This window comes from Vespa mandarinia, chromosome 7 (genome assembly GCF_050613455.1).
Source record: "Vespa mandarinia isolate Hongniang chromosome 7, ASM5061345v1, whole genome shotgun sequence".
Taxonomy (NCBI): Eukaryota; Metazoa; Arthropoda; class Insecta; order Hymenoptera; family Vespidae; genus Vespa; species Vespa mandarinia.
This window is the reverse complement of record NC_140816.1, coordinates 6,565,760-6,583,158: the sequence shown is the minus strand read 5'-3', so window position 1 is coordinate 6,583,158 and position 17,399 is coordinate 6,565,760. Positions and strand designations below refer to the sequence as shown.

General features: G+C 37.4%; 1 protein-coding gene across 11 annotated transcripts in view; it reads right to left on the bottom strand.

Annotated features, from left to right (window-relative positions):
- LOC118440532 (uncharacterized) overlaps nucleotides 1–16,890 on the bottom strand; it is a 41,202-nt gene extending 24,312 nt beyond the window's left edge. The window contains exons 1-3 of one of the 11 annotated variants that reach the window (XM_035863703.2): nucleotides 5,895–6,034; nucleotides 2,382–2,485; nucleotides 1,242–2,299 (exon numbers count right to left, since the gene is read on the bottom strand). In XM_035863703.2, coding sequence (XP_035719596.1) covers nucleotides 1,242–1,802 — 561 coding nt within the window. In that variant the 5' untranslated portion in view covers nucleotides 1,803–2,299; nucleotides 2,382–2,485; nucleotides 5,895–6,034. Of the gene's footprint in view, nucleotides 1–1,241; nucleotides 2,530–3,484; nucleotides 3,506–4,957; nucleotides 5,000–5,715; nucleotides 5,853–5,894; nucleotides 6,177–16,530 lie in introns of those variants that run through there. The other 10 variants (XM_035863697.2, XM_085658311.1, XM_035863702.2 and 7 more) reach the window with 10 other exon arrangements.
- Nucleotides 16,891–17,399: the final 509 nt, after the last annotated feature.

Below are 17,399 nucleotides of genomic sequence, written 5' to 3'. Positions count from 1 at the left end.
TTTCTTATTTTCTCGATACTTCCCACTCGATCCAGTTTTACCGAGGTTAGGAATAAAGTTTTTTAGGGATGCATCCTATTCTTTTCTCTTTTCGATTTGCTATTCTCTCGTCGTCGTCAACATCAATCGACTAGAGTTTTATATATATATATATACACACACACACACATAGTGAATCGGAGAAAACATTCGTTCGTAGGGGATCCATAAAAAGCCATATGTACTATTTCGTTATCTCGAGTTGCGAGCGATATCAGAAATCGACGCGAAATCGTACCCCGTTTCAAAGTCCATTCCTCTTTCCCCCTTATCCGCTACCACCCTTCCTTAACTCCCACCCTCCTCTCGCCTCTCATACCCGTTCGCCTTTTCTGCGCATTTCCTTTATTAAATAAGTTTCTTCGATTGGATTCCATTTAAAATTTCTGACGATCGGATGAAGAGACAGGTGATCGATAGACACAGATATTCCGTTCTCACTATACGTTTCGTTGCCACGTTACCGAATTAAACTCGATTAGACGAAGTTCTACGAAGAAACAGAGTTAAAAGAGAGAGAGACATAGAGATAGATAGATAGATAGACAGATAAATAGATAGATAAATAGATAGATAGATTAAAAAAAAGGGACGATACGCTGCTACCCGTGAGTTTCTGCTAGCACCTGCAGAAGCCTTAGCCTTTTAAAATAGACTCAATTTGCACAATAATATAATATAAGCCGGTTTGAAAACGACTCGAAAATATTTCAGGGTCAGCGCGGATAGAACGTTCCCGTCGAAACCGTTGATCGAATCCTTTCGAACTAGAGAGGAAAGATATAAGAGAAGAGGATAGGGGAGAGAAAAAGAGAGAGGTAGATAGAGAGAAAGAGAGAAAGAGAGAAAGAGAAAGAGAGAGAGAGAAAGAGAGAGAGAAAGAGAGAGGATATATCCAAGTAGATATTGGGTATTAAGATAATAGGGAAGTGAACGTTTATATGTAAGTAAGTACTTACGTATTTCGAGATTGAAGTCAATATGATGATCCATGCAAAAATAAATGTCGGTGATGGTAAACGAATGATCAGCGGGAGGGAATGAACAAAGCGAGATAGAGATACATATAAAGGAAGAGAGGAAAAAAGAAAGAAAGGAAGCAAGATAGATAGATAGATAGATAGATAGATAGATAGAGAGAGAGAGAGAGAGAGAGAGAGAGAGAGAGAGAACGCAGTGTCACGCATAATCATCGTCCTCACCTCATGCGCTTGCACGGCCTCCTTAACGCAGGCGACGATCTCGTCGGCCTTGACGATACATGCCGTCTCCGTCGGCAAGCTTACTCGAAGATAACGAGGATACGTCGTTGTAGAAGACGTAGCAATCGTAGTAGTAGCGACGGCTGCGGTTGCGGCTGCGGCAGTGGTGGTGTTAGTAGTAGTAGTAGTAGTAGTAATAATAGTAGCAGTAGCAGCAGTAGTACTAGTAGTAGTAGTGGTAGTAGTAGTAGTAGTAGTAGTAGTAGTAGTAGTAGTAGTAGTAGTAGTAATAGCCTTTGCCGTGATGCTGGCTGTTGTAACAGCCGTTGTTCTGGTCGTTTTGCTTTTTGTCATAGTCGTCATCGTCGTAGCCGACAAAGTAGTAGTGGTCGTTGTCGCCGTTGCCGTCGCCATAGCCATAGCCATCGCCATTGCTGTCGTAGTGCTCGTCGTCGTTTTCGTCGTTTTCGTCGAGGAAGAACATAATTCTTGATGAAGATCGGTAGCGAGTTCTTGGTAACAAGATTCGCCAGAACCTCGTCTACTACCGGCGATACACATCGCCCTTCGAAAAAGTGCGGCGACGACAGCGCAAAGGCCGCATTGCGTTCCGCTAGCGCTTCCTCTGCTTGAGAGGGAGCCGCCATTGCTCCGAGCCGTTTTCGTTGTCGCCGTCGTCGTCGTCGTCGTAGTTATCGTCGCCGAAGAAGAATAAGGTGGAGTAGTACGCCGGCGAGTTTTAGTCCCGCTTCCGGGATGCCGCGAACCGGAGCTGCGCGATGCGGAACGTGAACCGGAGCGGGAAGTTGCCGAGCGGGAGCCCGCCTCGCGAGTCTGGGACGCCAGTTTTGGGCCTTCTCCTACATATATATCTCTTTCTCTCTTCTTCTTCTTGTCCTTTTTCTTCTTTTCTTTTTCTTCTTATTCTTCTTTTTATTCTTCTTCTTCTTTTTCTTTCTCTTTCTCTTTTTTCCCTTAGGTACGTTCGTGAATTCACCGTGCCAACCACAACATCAATGAGAACATCCGTCTAATGTCTTTGATAACTATGATGATAACTATGCAACCCCCAAATAAAACATTCCTTTTTTTCTCTTCTCTCTCTCTCTCTCTTTCTCTCTTTTTCTTTTTTTTACATACGTTCGTATATCTCGTATATGTATCTTCTCACGCTTCCATATCGCACAGCAACGATCTCAAGAAGAGAAATCCATGCACCATCCACATGCACCATTCAATTATATCTGTGTCCGTCTTATCTCTTTATCGAACGTTAATGCTTGCCGAGCTATATATATATATATATATATATATATATATGTATGTATATATATATATATTATATTTATATATGTGTATATATATATATGTATGTATGTATATATGTATATATACGTCGATCAATACGAACGAAAGAATATAGAATATATTCTTATTCTTGCACTCGCACGGATAGTTTCTTGACGTTTAAAGATCTAACGCTTCCAGGTACCTTTGATTTTCAATAATATTTGAATGGGTTCATAAATAAGGGAAGAGAAAGAAAGAGATACTTAGATCGTAGCACATCAACGATTTATTCGCTAACCGCGTTATACACGGAATTAATAAAGTAGGCAGCGCGCGCCGGAAATGGATCGAGAGAGGAAGAGAGAGAGAGAGAAAGAGAGAGAGAGAGAAAGAGAGAAAGAGAGAGAGAGAGAAAGAGAGAAAATCGATCAGCCGATATACCGTCCAGAGAAATAAATGAAGAAGTCTTTTATTATCTTCTTCGATATTACTCTCGTCTTTAGAGCTATCGCATGTGTATATATATATATATATATATATATATATATATATATATATATATATTTATTTATTCGCACCACGCGCACATACATATATATTTATTTATGTATGTATGCATGTATGTATATGTATGTATATATATGTATATATATATATATGTATATATGTATATATATATATATGTATATATGTATATATGTATATATATATATATGTATATATGTATATATGTATGTATGTATATATATGTATATATATGTATGTGTATTTATATGCATATGTGATATGTTATATCTTCATAACTATGGATTCGAACATAACTATAGTTCGCTATTTGGTAAACAAGATACAAATAAACATATAAAGGAAAAATGGCACGCGTCAAACGTCTTGACGATTTTCCTTCGATAATGTTATTATATGTATACATTCGTCGTTTCATACGTACGTACATACATAGATCATTGCGAATACTTTTCTTACGAACGTGTTTCGATACGATGAATAAACAGGAAAACTCTTTCTCTCTTTTTTCCTTTCTTTCTTTCTTTCTTTTTTATTCTCCACGATAAGATAGATAAAGAATGAAATGCAACGCAAAAATTCTTCTGGGTTAGTCGCTAAGGTAAAGAGGAATATTAAAAGAGAAAGAAAACAAAAAAAAAAAATAGACAAATAAATAACTAAATAAAATGAAAAAAAAAGAATAAATAAATAAAAAAGAAATTAGAAGAAAAAGAGTCGTAGTTTTTCTTTCCTTCGACCTCGTTTCTACGTAGAATTTTTATTCTCGAGTATAGCGGAGATGGAGAATGAGAAGAGTTGGAGTAAGAAATAATTAGAAAATTGTCGAAAGTATTTCTCGACGTTTCAACGTTTGTAACTCTTTCGAGGCAAAAAAAGGAGATTGGAGAGAAGGGTGAGAGAGAGAGAGAGAGAGAGAGAGAGAGAGAGAGAGAGAGAGAGAAAAGAAAAAAAGTTATAAATCGTAACAAAATTATAGAAAAATATTATTTGAAAATGGCTTCTACAAGGATTATTTCAAAGTTTAAACGTTCGACGCGTTATTTTATTTAAAATCAAAATTTAGATAATCGATTGTTTTCATATTTACGGAGGATCACTCCGTTCTTTCGTCATTAAACCGTCGATAAATAAATAGATTTACAGAAAATTATATTGTCATCGGTCGACGAAAGAAGAAATACAAGTTTCGTGACTATACATGCATACGTACATACATACATACACACACACATATATATATATATATGCATATATTTATGTATGTATATAATTTATATATATATATAAATATAAATATATATATAGACACACACGGTAGTTTCGTACGAATGTATTTATGACAAACGATGCACAGAGTTTATCGAATCGATACCATTTTCCAATCTTCATTATCAGTAATATATTGTTTCGCGTGTATACTATGTAAGATATATATATGTGTGTGTGTGTGTGTGTAGAGAGAGAGAGAGAGAGAGAGAAAAAAAAAAGGAAAAGAAAAAGAAAAAAATTATAACAAAAAAATGAAAAACAACGACGACACGAAGAAACATCGTAATAATGTCGTAAGTCTCTCTCTCTCTCTCTCTCTCTCTCTCTCTCTCTCTCCTTTGTTTGTTTTCTTTTTTCTTTCTTTTTTTTTTTCGAAAATATATCATCGATAACAACGCGAGTGACTTTGCGCCAGTTAAGATTTACTACGATAGTTAACTGAGAACTTTATAAATACAAGACGTTACTATTTATCGAAGCTTATTCAATATATAATATGAACGTAGGTAAATATATATATATTAGATAATGTTACTTAATGACATTCGTGGACTTTCTCTCTCTCTCTCTCTCTCTCTCTCTCTCTCTCTCTCTCTCTCTTTCCCTCTCGAATATATTATTACAATTACCAATCATCCGGCACTAATTTTTTCCCTTCGAGTCAGTTCAAACTAAACGTTATAAGAAAATATAATAATGTAATGTTTAAACATATATATATATATATATATATATATATATATATATGTAAATAGATAAGGCATTCGTTAAATATTCGTCTTGAATATATAATTTCAAAGGGTTAAAGTGAGGATCGAAATTCCTGGGCATATTAAGTATGTTGCGCACGTGTTAGGTCTCCGACGTATATAGAAAGAAGATCGACATAATTTAAAAAGGGAAGTTTACATTTACGCAACGTCATTACGATGCTCAAACGGATTAGAAAATAAAAGAAAGTTAGTTAAGTCTAGTATCGGAATATCCTAGTTATTTTAGTCAACAAAAGGCGAATCTAATTGGTATCGTATATTTAATAATTCAATGACGTTACGCGTAACACTTTGTAGAGAGTTTCTCGTATCGAAAGAAAAAAAAAAAATAAGCAAGAGTTGATAGGATCGTAGGACAGCGAAATCCGGCTACATTTGTTATATGTTGCCATTAATTCCGAAGAAATGAAAAAATTATCAATATCCGTGCTGGAGTCGTGCTCGGTTACTCGTAAAACGCCGAGCAAAGAATTCGCGAAGGAACTCGCGTACGAATAATACTGACGCAGTTAAAGAGCGATTATGTTTATATTACTCGACGGCTATCTAAGTATCGAGACGCGTGAGTATTTGAAAAATAGGAAAAAAAAAAAAAGAAAAAAAAGCAGTCTAACCATCTCCGAACATAGCTGCAACGAGCTAGGCAAGCGATTAAGGAAACGAAGAAGTGAAAGGAGGACCGTAATCTGCGTGCACTGGTTCGATAAATCGTGGTTAGAGATGCGCGTACGATCGACGACCTCTCTCTAGCTCAAGCCAGTAGAGTACTGAAAAAGGAAGCGCGAGGGTGTACCTTCTCCGTTCGGAGGAGAGCCTGCCACTCGTGGCGCTGAGACGAGTGATATCCTCTACGTGAGAAGGACGACGACGACGACGACGACGACGACGACAACGACGATGACAAGGATAAAGATGACGATGACGGCGGCGGCGACGACGACGACAACAACGACGACGACGACGGCGACGATGACGATGATAACAACGATGGGGTAACGCCCGCGCAGAGTTGAGCGCACAGTACGCGTTCGGATCGTCTCCAAGGCGAGCCTAGAAGCTCGACGAGCTCCTCCATCCTTGGCTTTCTGCCTTTCTCGACGATATCGACGAGGGGCCTATCGGGCCCCCTCGCGACGTCACCGTTGCCGTCGTCGTCGCCAGGGACGACGCCGGGGACGTTAGAAACGAAAGGAACGCTGCCACGACGACGACGCCTTCTTGCGTTGGTCCCGATCGCGCACACGCTTCCCTCTCGACGACGACGACAACAACGACGATGACGATGATTGACAAAGAAAAAAAAAAAAAATGGAAAAGAAAAAATATATGACAGCGTCGTCAAAAACGAACGAACGCACCGCGTAAATGAGGGACGGAAAACCGAGCGTGCGTGCGACGGACGTTTGGAAAAAGGAAGGAAACAAAAGTGAATAAAGAGAATGTATTTCTCTGTGTGTATGTGTGTGTGTATTTGTGTTTGTATGACAAAAAGAGAGAGAGAGTAGAGAGAGAGAGAGAGAATGAAAAATAAGAAATCGGTTCGGTAGCGCAACGCCACCCCCGTCGACGACAATGCACGTCGGCCGGCCGGCCGCTATGCACACACTGAGCCCGTACCAAAGCGTCCAGCCGCCGAGACTCGGTCGACGCTCGCCGTCGGTTACGCTCGGCCACTTCCGCCGTTCAACTTCGGTCGACTTCGGACGCTCGACCACGCTTCCCGGTTGTACTCCCTCGCCCCCCACCACGTTACTCTCGCTCGCTTCTTACACGATACATCCGCAACAGCACGCACGGAACTTTTCAATACGCGACAGACTCTCGTCGCGAAAGTGTTTGTTCTGGGGTTGTGACCTCTACGATACTCTTTCTCTCTTTCTCTCTCTTTCTCTCTCTTTCTCTCTTTCTCTCTCTCTCTCTCTCTCTCTCTCTCTCTCTCTCTCTCTCTCTCTCTCTCTCTCTCTCTCTCTCTCTCTTCAAGCATGTCACACCTTTCCCTTCACGTTTCCCCTATGCGGGAATCTAACGTACGGGAATCAACAAAAAAATAAGATTGATAAGAGGGATGTGGGAAGTAAGAAAATAGAAAATGGAGAGAGGATCGATGCATATTCCTTTCCGTATTATATACATGTACTTGACCACGATGATGTACAAAGTTGTATACATACACATATACACGGTATTTACGTATGTACGCACAACGACAACGACAACGACGACGATCTAACGGGTTATCCATATATATGTTACACGATACTGCTTGTCTTGTGAATTAAATGCCACTATCTATGGAAATTCAAATATACCTTCGATCCATCTTGGCGTTGGATGTTGCAAAAAATTATTTCAACTCTATCGAGAGATATGAAAGAATGAATGTACAAAAAAAAAAAAAAAAAAAAAAAGAAGAAAAAAAAAAAAAGAGAACGAAACGATCCGTCTTTACATTAGCGCACCGATATCATCTTTCTCTCTGCGAAAGAAATGTTCCTTTATTATGTATCCGAACGGTTGATTCGAGAACTGGGGATACATATGCAACGAGCTCATGGAATCGCTGTAAAAAAAAATGCCACGATAAATGATATCACTTTTCAGGGAATCGTTGATTGTCCGTGATTACTTTTTCATCTCTTTTACATATTCACTCGTACTTATTGTTAAGAAATGTTACATTCTTTTTATCGAAAGGAAAAAGGTTTACGAGAAATTTATACGAGATGCAAAACTGCATAAATCTCATTCATTTTCTCGCATTATCCAAAGAAGAAGAAGAAGAAAAAGAAGAAGAAGAAGAAGGAAGAAAAAGAAAAAAAGAAGGAAAGAAATGTAAGAGAGAAAAAAAAGAAGTACAATAGTAATATAATTCTCGTATAAGATTAATGGCAAAATATTATTGGAAATAATATAATCCGAAGAAATATATCTTGACTTAAATTGCTTCTAGTTATTAATAGAGGCGGGGCGGTAAGGTAGGAGAAGACAAGTTACTTACTGCGTTCCGTAATCAAAAACACTGAAAGGTAATGAGAAGAATAATTCATTGTGTGAGAGAATACGTCGGAGGGTGAGAGTTGGTGGGTGGAGAAGTAGAAAAAAGATATAAGAGATGACGGAAGAAGAACGGAGAAGTGTAGTAAGTAACGTGTCCATTTGAGAAACATTGCAGTCTCTTTTTTGCTCTCTTCTCTCTTCTCTCTATCTCTCTCTTTCTTTTTCTGCTTGGAGCTAAAACAAGGCAACTGTTTTTCGGGCATCGACCTCGCAATTGCAGGCATCCCTCCGTTGTCAGTAGCTCTTTCCAGTCATGGTTGCTATCTAACGATTCCGTCTACTTCCACCCTCCTTTTATCTATCATTCTCGTCGTCCAAACTCCCATGATTTTCTTCTTTTGTTCCATCTCATCCATCTTCTCCCTTTTGCTCTCACTCTTTTATCTCTCTCTCTCTCTCTTTCTCTCTGTTTCTTCTTCTTCTTTTTTTGTTTTATTACACGTGAAAGGGATAGAGAAACGCATTTATACTGAAAATCCAATTCGTTTCTCAAAGATCGAGGAGATATAGTTTGACTTGACGATAATCGAGAGGAAGTTTATCTGACAAAAAGGCTAACTATATGTCTATCACTAACGGTTAGAATACGGTCAAGGGGGATAGATATATTTTATGGACGAACAAAAGTCGAAATGAAAGAAGAAGAAGAAGGAGGAAGAGGAGGAGAAGGAGGAGGAGAAAAGTGGAGGTGGAGAAGAAAAAGAAGAGGAAGAATAGGACGATTATTCCCCTATATAAGAGAACAAATGAGTCACTTAAATATTTTCGATGTTCGTAATAACAGAATATTTAAAGTATTGTTAAGAGGGATAATAGAGTATATAGAGATAGGTATTATTAATATAAATACATATATATATATTTTTTTTTTTCGATGTTCGTAATAACGGAATATTTAAAAGTATTGTTAAGAGAGATAATAGAGTATATAGAGATAGGTATTATTAATATAAATACATATATATATATATAGCCATAGGGGAGGTAGGTTGCCTCCTTCATCGAGGATGGATCGTAGCAAGTAAATGGGTGGGCTAGGGAGAACTCCGGTTGCGAGAGAATGCGCGCAGGAAGGGAGAGTGGGTTTTACTCCCCGACTGTGGGACTGGGAATTGCGCTGGCGCACCAGGACTCCATTGGCTTTCGGGCTCTCCTGGAAGCCCGGGATTCATCGAGCCCAATGCGAAAGACCCCTACCGTTAAATACGATCTAAACCTATGAATCTAGTAAAACACCTGACCTGAGATCTTAACTTCATAGATAAAAACTTCGTGGTTGTCGTCATTGTCGTCGTCATTGTTGTCTTTGTTGTTGTCATCGTCGTCATCGTCGTTGTTGTCTTTGTTGTTGTCATCATCGTTGTCGTCATCGTCGTTTGTCTATCGTTCAATCTTCCTTTATCTCTCCCCTTGTTATTTTTCACATTAACGGTTTAACGATTAACGAGACGCAACCCAGGAAACGAATAGGCGTAACTCCACGTCACATAGGAGACAAATTCTTCCGACCGGAAGTCTAACGTAAGCAAACAAGCAAGCAAGCAAGCAAGGAAGCGTAACATATATATACATTATAATGCATCAGAGAGAAATTTCGCGACAAACAAACGTTTTCTCTATCTCGACGAGTAAGAGCTTGTATGAAAGATAATAGGACGGGCTTTTGGAAGGGCGGCCAGGCGAACAGGAAAGGTGAACGACGAAGGGAAGGGTCTAGGGAAGGGAGGATGTAACACGGTATTAGCTGTGCAAAATTTCCGAAGCTTACATGAGACGATGCGTTAATTGGTGTGGTACTAATTAGGTAAAGAAGACTTATCGACGCTTATTAGAGATAGCTATCGCTACGATACTCAAAAGAGAAAGAGAGAGAAAGAGAAGAGGGAATGGGAAGAGAGATAGAGATAGATAGAGATAGATCGTCGAGTACGAACTTGTCTTCCTCTTTTGGTTTATGCGAAGCGTAATTTTCAAACGACCGTGCCTCAGAGCCCATATTGATTCTAGAGCTTGGTATTATACACAAACGTGGAACTTGTACATCGAGGGGCTGAAGCGAGAAAGAGTGGCGAGGACGGGACAGGGAAGAGGATGGAGGAAAGGGAGAGACCGAACGAGGCTCGATCGAACACGCTTCTCTCCCTTTCCCCCTCGCTCTTTTCCATCCCACGATACTCCCTATAGTGACTCTCTCTCTCTCTCTCTTTCTCTTTCTCTCTCTCTCCAACACTTCCTCTCCGTGTGGTCCCAACCTCTTCGACCACTTGAGCGTTTCCTCTACGTCGTTGCTTTTCTCTCTCTCTTTTTCTTTCTATCTATCTCTATATCTATCTATCTATCTATCTCTCTCTATCTTTATCTCTCATCTTCTTTTTTCCTCAGCCTCATTAACCTTTCTCTCGATTCGCGAGTAACACTTGGAAATAGGCCACGCTTGCAAATCGTTCCATAAGGAGATACTTTCTAAACGACGACGACGACGACGACGACGATGACGACGATGAAAGAAGACAACTACGTCAACGATGAAATACTTCTGTCGATATTAAGAATACCAACTATAGATACTCGCATCGTTCTCGATTTTGAGTCATATATATATATATATATATATGTTCTAAATTATCTTTTTTTTACCTTAACATAAAGAAAAAAGAATACGATAGTAAAAAGTAAATGGCTCGTACGTACGTACATACATACAACATACATACATACGTAGGTAGATAGGTAGTTTGCTATCTATATAACACATATAAGTAATTATGTAGACATGTTGTTTACAGGAAATGAGCTACTATTAGATCTATTATAAATAACATAAGAAAAAGAAATGTGTACAATAAAATGCGATCTTTTCTTTACGACGATTTGACCACGATGTGATGGTAACATCGAGTAGTAACAGGTAATAAAGTTAAGTAATATTTACTAACAGGTAAGGTAGGGCCGTGCTCGTAGCAGGTCCTCGGGGAATGCAATGGTTTTTTCTGAATCGTATCGAGACAGAGCAGCCCACGAAGCGCATAAAATGCGTACATTCAAAAAAAAAAAAAAAAAAAGAAAAAAGAAAAAAAAAAGAAAGAAAGAGAGAGGGAGAGAGAGAGAGTTGAGTAAATTATTCATTCGAAAGATATGAAAGTTCGAAACTATTTTCTCTCCCTCTATCAAAAAAGAAGAAAGAAAAATAAAAGATAAATAAGTAAATAAATAAAAAATAAATAAAAGGAATAAAAAATCTATTCGAGTAACGACGACGTCAACTGATGATCCTTATACGACATTATTATTATTATCATCTATCTATTATTTAAAAAAAAATTTTTTTTTCTTCGTTTTCTTCTCCTTACTATTATTATTATTATTATTATTATTATTATTATTATTATTATTATTATTATTATTATTATTATTATTATAAAATATGGCTTTGGCTTTGGCTTTGGACTAATTAAACGGATGGATTTACATTGAACGGCTCGTCTTTATCGGCGATTTCCCCTTCGATCAATCCAGACTCTCGGCGTCATTGCACAAAGATAGATTCGCAACTACCCCATAATGTACGTCACCGAGTTTATGAGGCTTGAAAAGGCCATTCGGCTGCACCTTTGGCGGTCGAGCTAAAGGACGTGATTATACGAGTCGCTGAAAAGAAAGCTCTCGCTCCTTTCCGCGTATAGCTCGAAATCGATGATACGAGTCGTCGACTTTATCCCCTGCGGAGAGAGAGAAAGAAAGAGGGAGAAAGAGGTAGCGGGGGAGGGCTTCGCAAAGAGTTCGACGATGTATAGAAACCCATTAACGCACAAAATGGTATTACCAAGTAAACACGATTCTTTCTCGCAGCTTTCCCGTTGCGTCGATTTTTGTTTCTTTACTTCTTTTTTTTCTTTCTCCTTTTCTTCTTTTTTTTTACCTCTCTCCTCTTTATTTTTTGACGTTTCCATAGAGATCATTCTTAAAGTTTACGTGACGTTTCACTTCATATATCTATCTTCGTATATATTTCGTGACGTTTCTCTTCATATATGTATCTTCGTGTGTGTGTGTGTGTGTGTGTGTGTGTGTGTGTGTCTGTCTGTGTGTGTGTATAAAAGTGTCTGACAGACATACAGAGAAGAACAAAATTTTTCTAGATCGGCTCAAAGTTTCTAGATGATCTTAAGAAGCAATTTTTCTCTTAGAAACTTTTTAGACGAATTTTTTTCTTTTCCTTTTTCTGTTCTTTTTTTTTTTCTTTCCTTTTCTCTTTCTTTTCTTCTTTTTTTCTTTATCAGATAGTAAAACTATGTATAGATAGGTCTAAGAACTTTTGATCCACTCTCTTCGGCGTAATAGTTTTGTGAATGTACGAAAAGCAGACAATTTTAATGCTTAAATGTTTCTTATTTTCTTTCTTTTCTCTCTTTTTTGTTTTTTTTTTTTCGTAAATTTTAATGATTCATTCCAATTTGATGTAACTTTTAGAAGAAATTCGCATAAAGTTTCCTGATACGCACAGAATAATCTATCAAATCGTTTAACAAGCGAGCGCGTCGAAACATAAGAGAGTAGCAAAACCTTTACCTTCCCTCTTAACTGTGTGCATGATGTCACGTTAGGGAAAAGTTTTAGATAGAAGTTTACGTTCGAAGTTTAGTTTGTGCGTTCACGTTTACTTCTACTCGAGAAGGGTAAGAACAACTTTTGCATTCTAATGGATTTTCGGTAATTACGTTCCCACGCGAGATACATATACGTAGATATTCGCGGTTTGGTAACTACGAAATATTAAAAAGTTATTTTTACTTGTAATGTATACCTAATATTTTTAATGGAAATCGCGAGTCGTTTTTTTCTTTTTATTTTTTCTCCTCCTTTTTTTTTTTAAACCTCGATTATTACATCTGGATTGGCCAAAAATATTTTTGTTCTTTTCTTTTTTCTTTCTTTCTTTTTAATATCAATTCTTAAATCAATTTTAATTTAATTCAAGAATTAAATCATTTCTACGTTTATTTATTCAATAAATTTTATATTTAATTAATAAATGATACATATTTTGTAATATAAATGATCCCAGAATATTTTGATCAGTGTAAATAATTAAATGTCAGGGTTGCGTCAGGGTTGCGGCGTCATTTATATTAAAAGAACTGATATCTATAATTTATTGTAAATACTGATCATATTTATTTAAAATATTGATCCGAATTAATTTGGCAAACGAATTAAATTTCGAAATTAGATTAGACGAGTTTTCGTTCGTTCACGGGGATTTCATGAAGTTAATTAAAAAAAATTAGAAGAAAAGTTTTGCATAATCGACGAAAAAGAAAGAGTAGAGAGAGAGACAGAGAGAGAGAGAGAGAGAGAGAGAGAGAGAGAGAGAGAGAGAGAGAGAGAGAGAGAGAGAGATGGAGAGACAGAGTATGAATATATTATTTATGAAAAACGAGGAGCCGTAAAGAAAGACACCTCGTTAAGACGTCGAGACACTTTTAAAATCGGATAGATTCTTCTAGTTACCTCTTTCTACCATCCTTCTACAATGTACCATCAGTGGTGCCATCTTGAAAGCACTTTAAACCAATTTATTAGCTTCGTTTTTAATCGTTCCCCTTTCTCTGGATGGACTTCTCGGACCCATCGGTACAAGAAGGTCGACTCCCTTAAGAGCTCTTCAGGGAAAAATTAAAATGAAGTCCTTTACATCGTGAGAATATTTTCCCTATAAACTTCTCTATTATCTTTCTCTCTCTCTCTCTCTCTCTCTCTCTCTCTTTTCTTTACATTCACGTATTATTTCAAAAATTATACATCGTTTCGAAGAGTACAGAAAAAAAAAAATATATATATATATATAAAAGAAAAAAGGAAGAAGAAAAATATAAAAAATGGACTTTTCAATTCCTCTTAAATAATTTAAGTTGATCCTTTAACTATTTATAATTTAATTCCACTGTTAAAAGGATCTATCAGCTATTGATGAATTTTATTTTTTTTTTTTTTTTTTTAGAAAAACACGTACTTATCGAAAAACGAAATATTGAGGTTAAATGATAGAGGTTGAATCGATGTTGGTCTTGATCAAAGTACCGCTTACTTACGTCGAATTTCTTTGAACGTATTGTTACAACTAAACGAGACAAATGAACCGAACCTCCGTTAACGAAGCTCTCAACGTGCTAAAGGTTTTCCCTCGCTCTCTCTCTCTCTCTCTCTTTCTCTCTCTTTCTCTCTCTTTCTCTTTCTCTTCTCCCTTTCTCTTTCTCTCTTCGAAATTTCACGACTAGAATTCCAACGACGAATTATAAAGCAATCCGTTAGGTTAACCGTTTCTCCTCGGCCAGTCAAACAAGCAATTTCGAACAGAGGAAACTAATTCGACACGACCGCAAATACTATTAATTGACGTCAAATTGCTACGTTTAATCGACTACCAAACTTGATTTTCAATGTTTCCTACTACTGCAATCCCTCTTTCAATTGAACGTAACTAGTACAATATTTGTTTTTTTTTTTTTTACATTACGTATTATAATTAATCGATAAGAAATCTTTCATTTCTCTCCCCAACCCCTTTAATATCATCGATATTAATTATTACATTGAACAATTAAGCTAGATCGAGATTTTCCCGTAAGTCGTGATTGAATAACGATTTTTACGTTTTATACCATTTCTAACGAAGAAAAATGACCAACCGCTTTCTATCTAGTTCTGACATTACTCTGACCCAGTTATAACTTGGATTAATACGAAAGTCAATTAATCACGAAAGCTTTGATTGGCGACATGAAAAAAAAATTTTTCCTTTTTCTTCTTTTTCTTTTTGTTCGATGATTGACTCGAAGGATAAACGAATGTAATTAACTTTTCAAATAGTTTATTAAAAGTACGATGATAAAAATATCTAAGCGATTCATCTCTCGTCAAATTTTATATCAATAATATTATTTATATAAAAAAAAAAAAAAATAAATAAATAAATAAATAAAAAATAAATAAAAAAAGGAAAGAGAAAATATCGAAAATTTACGATCACATTAATTTTACATCAATAATATCGTTGCATGAAATATGAAAATTTCTTTTCCCTTATAATTGACTCGTGGGATCAACGAATGTGATTAACTTTTCATATGATTTATAAAAAAATCTGATAATAAAAATATCCCAGCGTTCCCTCTCTCTCGCTCTCTCTCTCTCTCCCTCTCTCTCTCATCTCTTTAAATTATACATCAATAATATTATTGGGAAAAATATATTGAAACTTTGCGATAACATAATTTTTAAAAGATCAATCACGATTTACAAATGTCACGAAGTTTATGCATGTGATAAGACAAATCATTTTGATACGATAAAACGTAGATAAACGATTTAAGAAAGATGCAGTAACAAATCAGTATAAATAAATAATACAATTTCCGTGACAGCGTGATAGGAATTGGTAAAAAAATGCATATCGATTGCAAGAACCCGTATTTCTCTATGCGCATACGTATGCGCGTATATTACACAATTATGCAAAGTGGATAGCAGCACACGAATTTCCATAATTGTAAATCAGATCTATTTATATATCGATAATATTAAACAAAAATAAAAAAGAAAAAAGAAAAAACAAACATTGTTACGATCGAGTTAAACGATTCGATTTCTTTTCTTAAGCATAGAATTTACTCTACGACAGATCGATAAAATCAATTATTATGCGAATAAAACGAACGAAACTTTTAATAATTTCGTACGCGTCTATATCTAGACGATATATTTTCAAGAAAAATTAATTGTGAGATACATGAAACAACAAAGATCTTGAATAATTATTAAAACTCTTTTTAAACAGAGAACGAACTATCTCGAAAAATATATATATATATATTATACGAGAGAGAGAGAGAGAGAGAGGGAAAGGAAGAGCTGTAATACATGAAAATAATATTCATAGTTGGGTCGATGATAACCACTAGTCGCAACAAGTGTTAACAGACATTTGTTCCTAACCATAGTCGAACTTAGAAAGAAAGAAAAAAAAAAAGAATTGCTTTATAGGTAGGATCACGAGAACGTGCTAGTATTATTTATCGCTTTTGTCGGATTTCGTTTGATATAGAGTAGAAAGAGGATAGAGGGTAGAGGTGTACATAGTAGAAGGAGATCGAGGGAAGAGATGAGTTAAAGTTATAGGAGGAAGGGTGCAAAAGTATAATACGCTTGCGACGTCGCTTTCGACGAAAAGAGAGAGAGAGAGTTTGGTAAAAGGGTAGAAAGGTGGGGCCGAGGGGAAATCGGGTACGAGGAAGAAAAGAGGGAAAGATAAAGAGACGAAGGGGGGAATTATTCGTCGTGCGTTCTCGTGCGTACTCGTGCTGCCGACTCACCGGGTAGGGAGAAAGCTCGTCGTGCAGGATCACCCAACGGCGAGCGTCGCGACGACTCCCAAAAGACAAGCACGCGGAGTATGGTATCATGGTGTGTGCGTTGTCGACCGGTAGGGGGAGGAAAGTGTGGTGGAAGGAGGGAGCTGCCAGCGAGCGTCCTCCTCTTCGCTTTCCTCCTATTAACGTCCTCGTCTCCTCCGCGTCTTCTTCGCGTCACCCCGGTTGCGAGGTGACGGTTGTTTTTACGGCTGCGCGGGTGCGCGGGCGCGCGCGCGCGCGCGGCTCTACCCTCCGTTGCGCCTCCACTGGCCTCCTTGCGCGACGAAGCGGGACGAACGCCGCCGATGAACACACAACCGAGCGCGCGAGAGAGCACACGACCCCGATCGTACTCGGATCGTAACGTATCAGTACGTAGAGGGGGTAAAGAGCTTCTACGATTGGCTCTACGATACAGCGCCGCCGTCGACTTAAATGCCCGACCTCTGACGGTCGTTGCGTGAAACGAGAAGCGAGACATAGAATCAGCAGCCCTGACGCTTCGCGCCTGCTTACTTTTATGAAAATCAATGTGCATGTATGCGTGTATGAGAGAGATAGATAGATAGATAAATAGATAGATAGATAGATAGATAGATAGATAGATAGATAGATAGATAGATAGATAGATAGATAGATAGAGAGGAAGAGAAAGAGAGAGGGCGAGGAAAAAAATGTAGAATAATAATCGTACTTTTATTCTTTAATTATAAATTCTATCCATTTCTCTCTCTCTCTCTCTCTCTCTCTTTTTAGATATATTATTATAAATAAAATAACGAAGAATGTACGCTTCTCTAGATTTCTTTGTCCTTTCATCTTTATCTTTT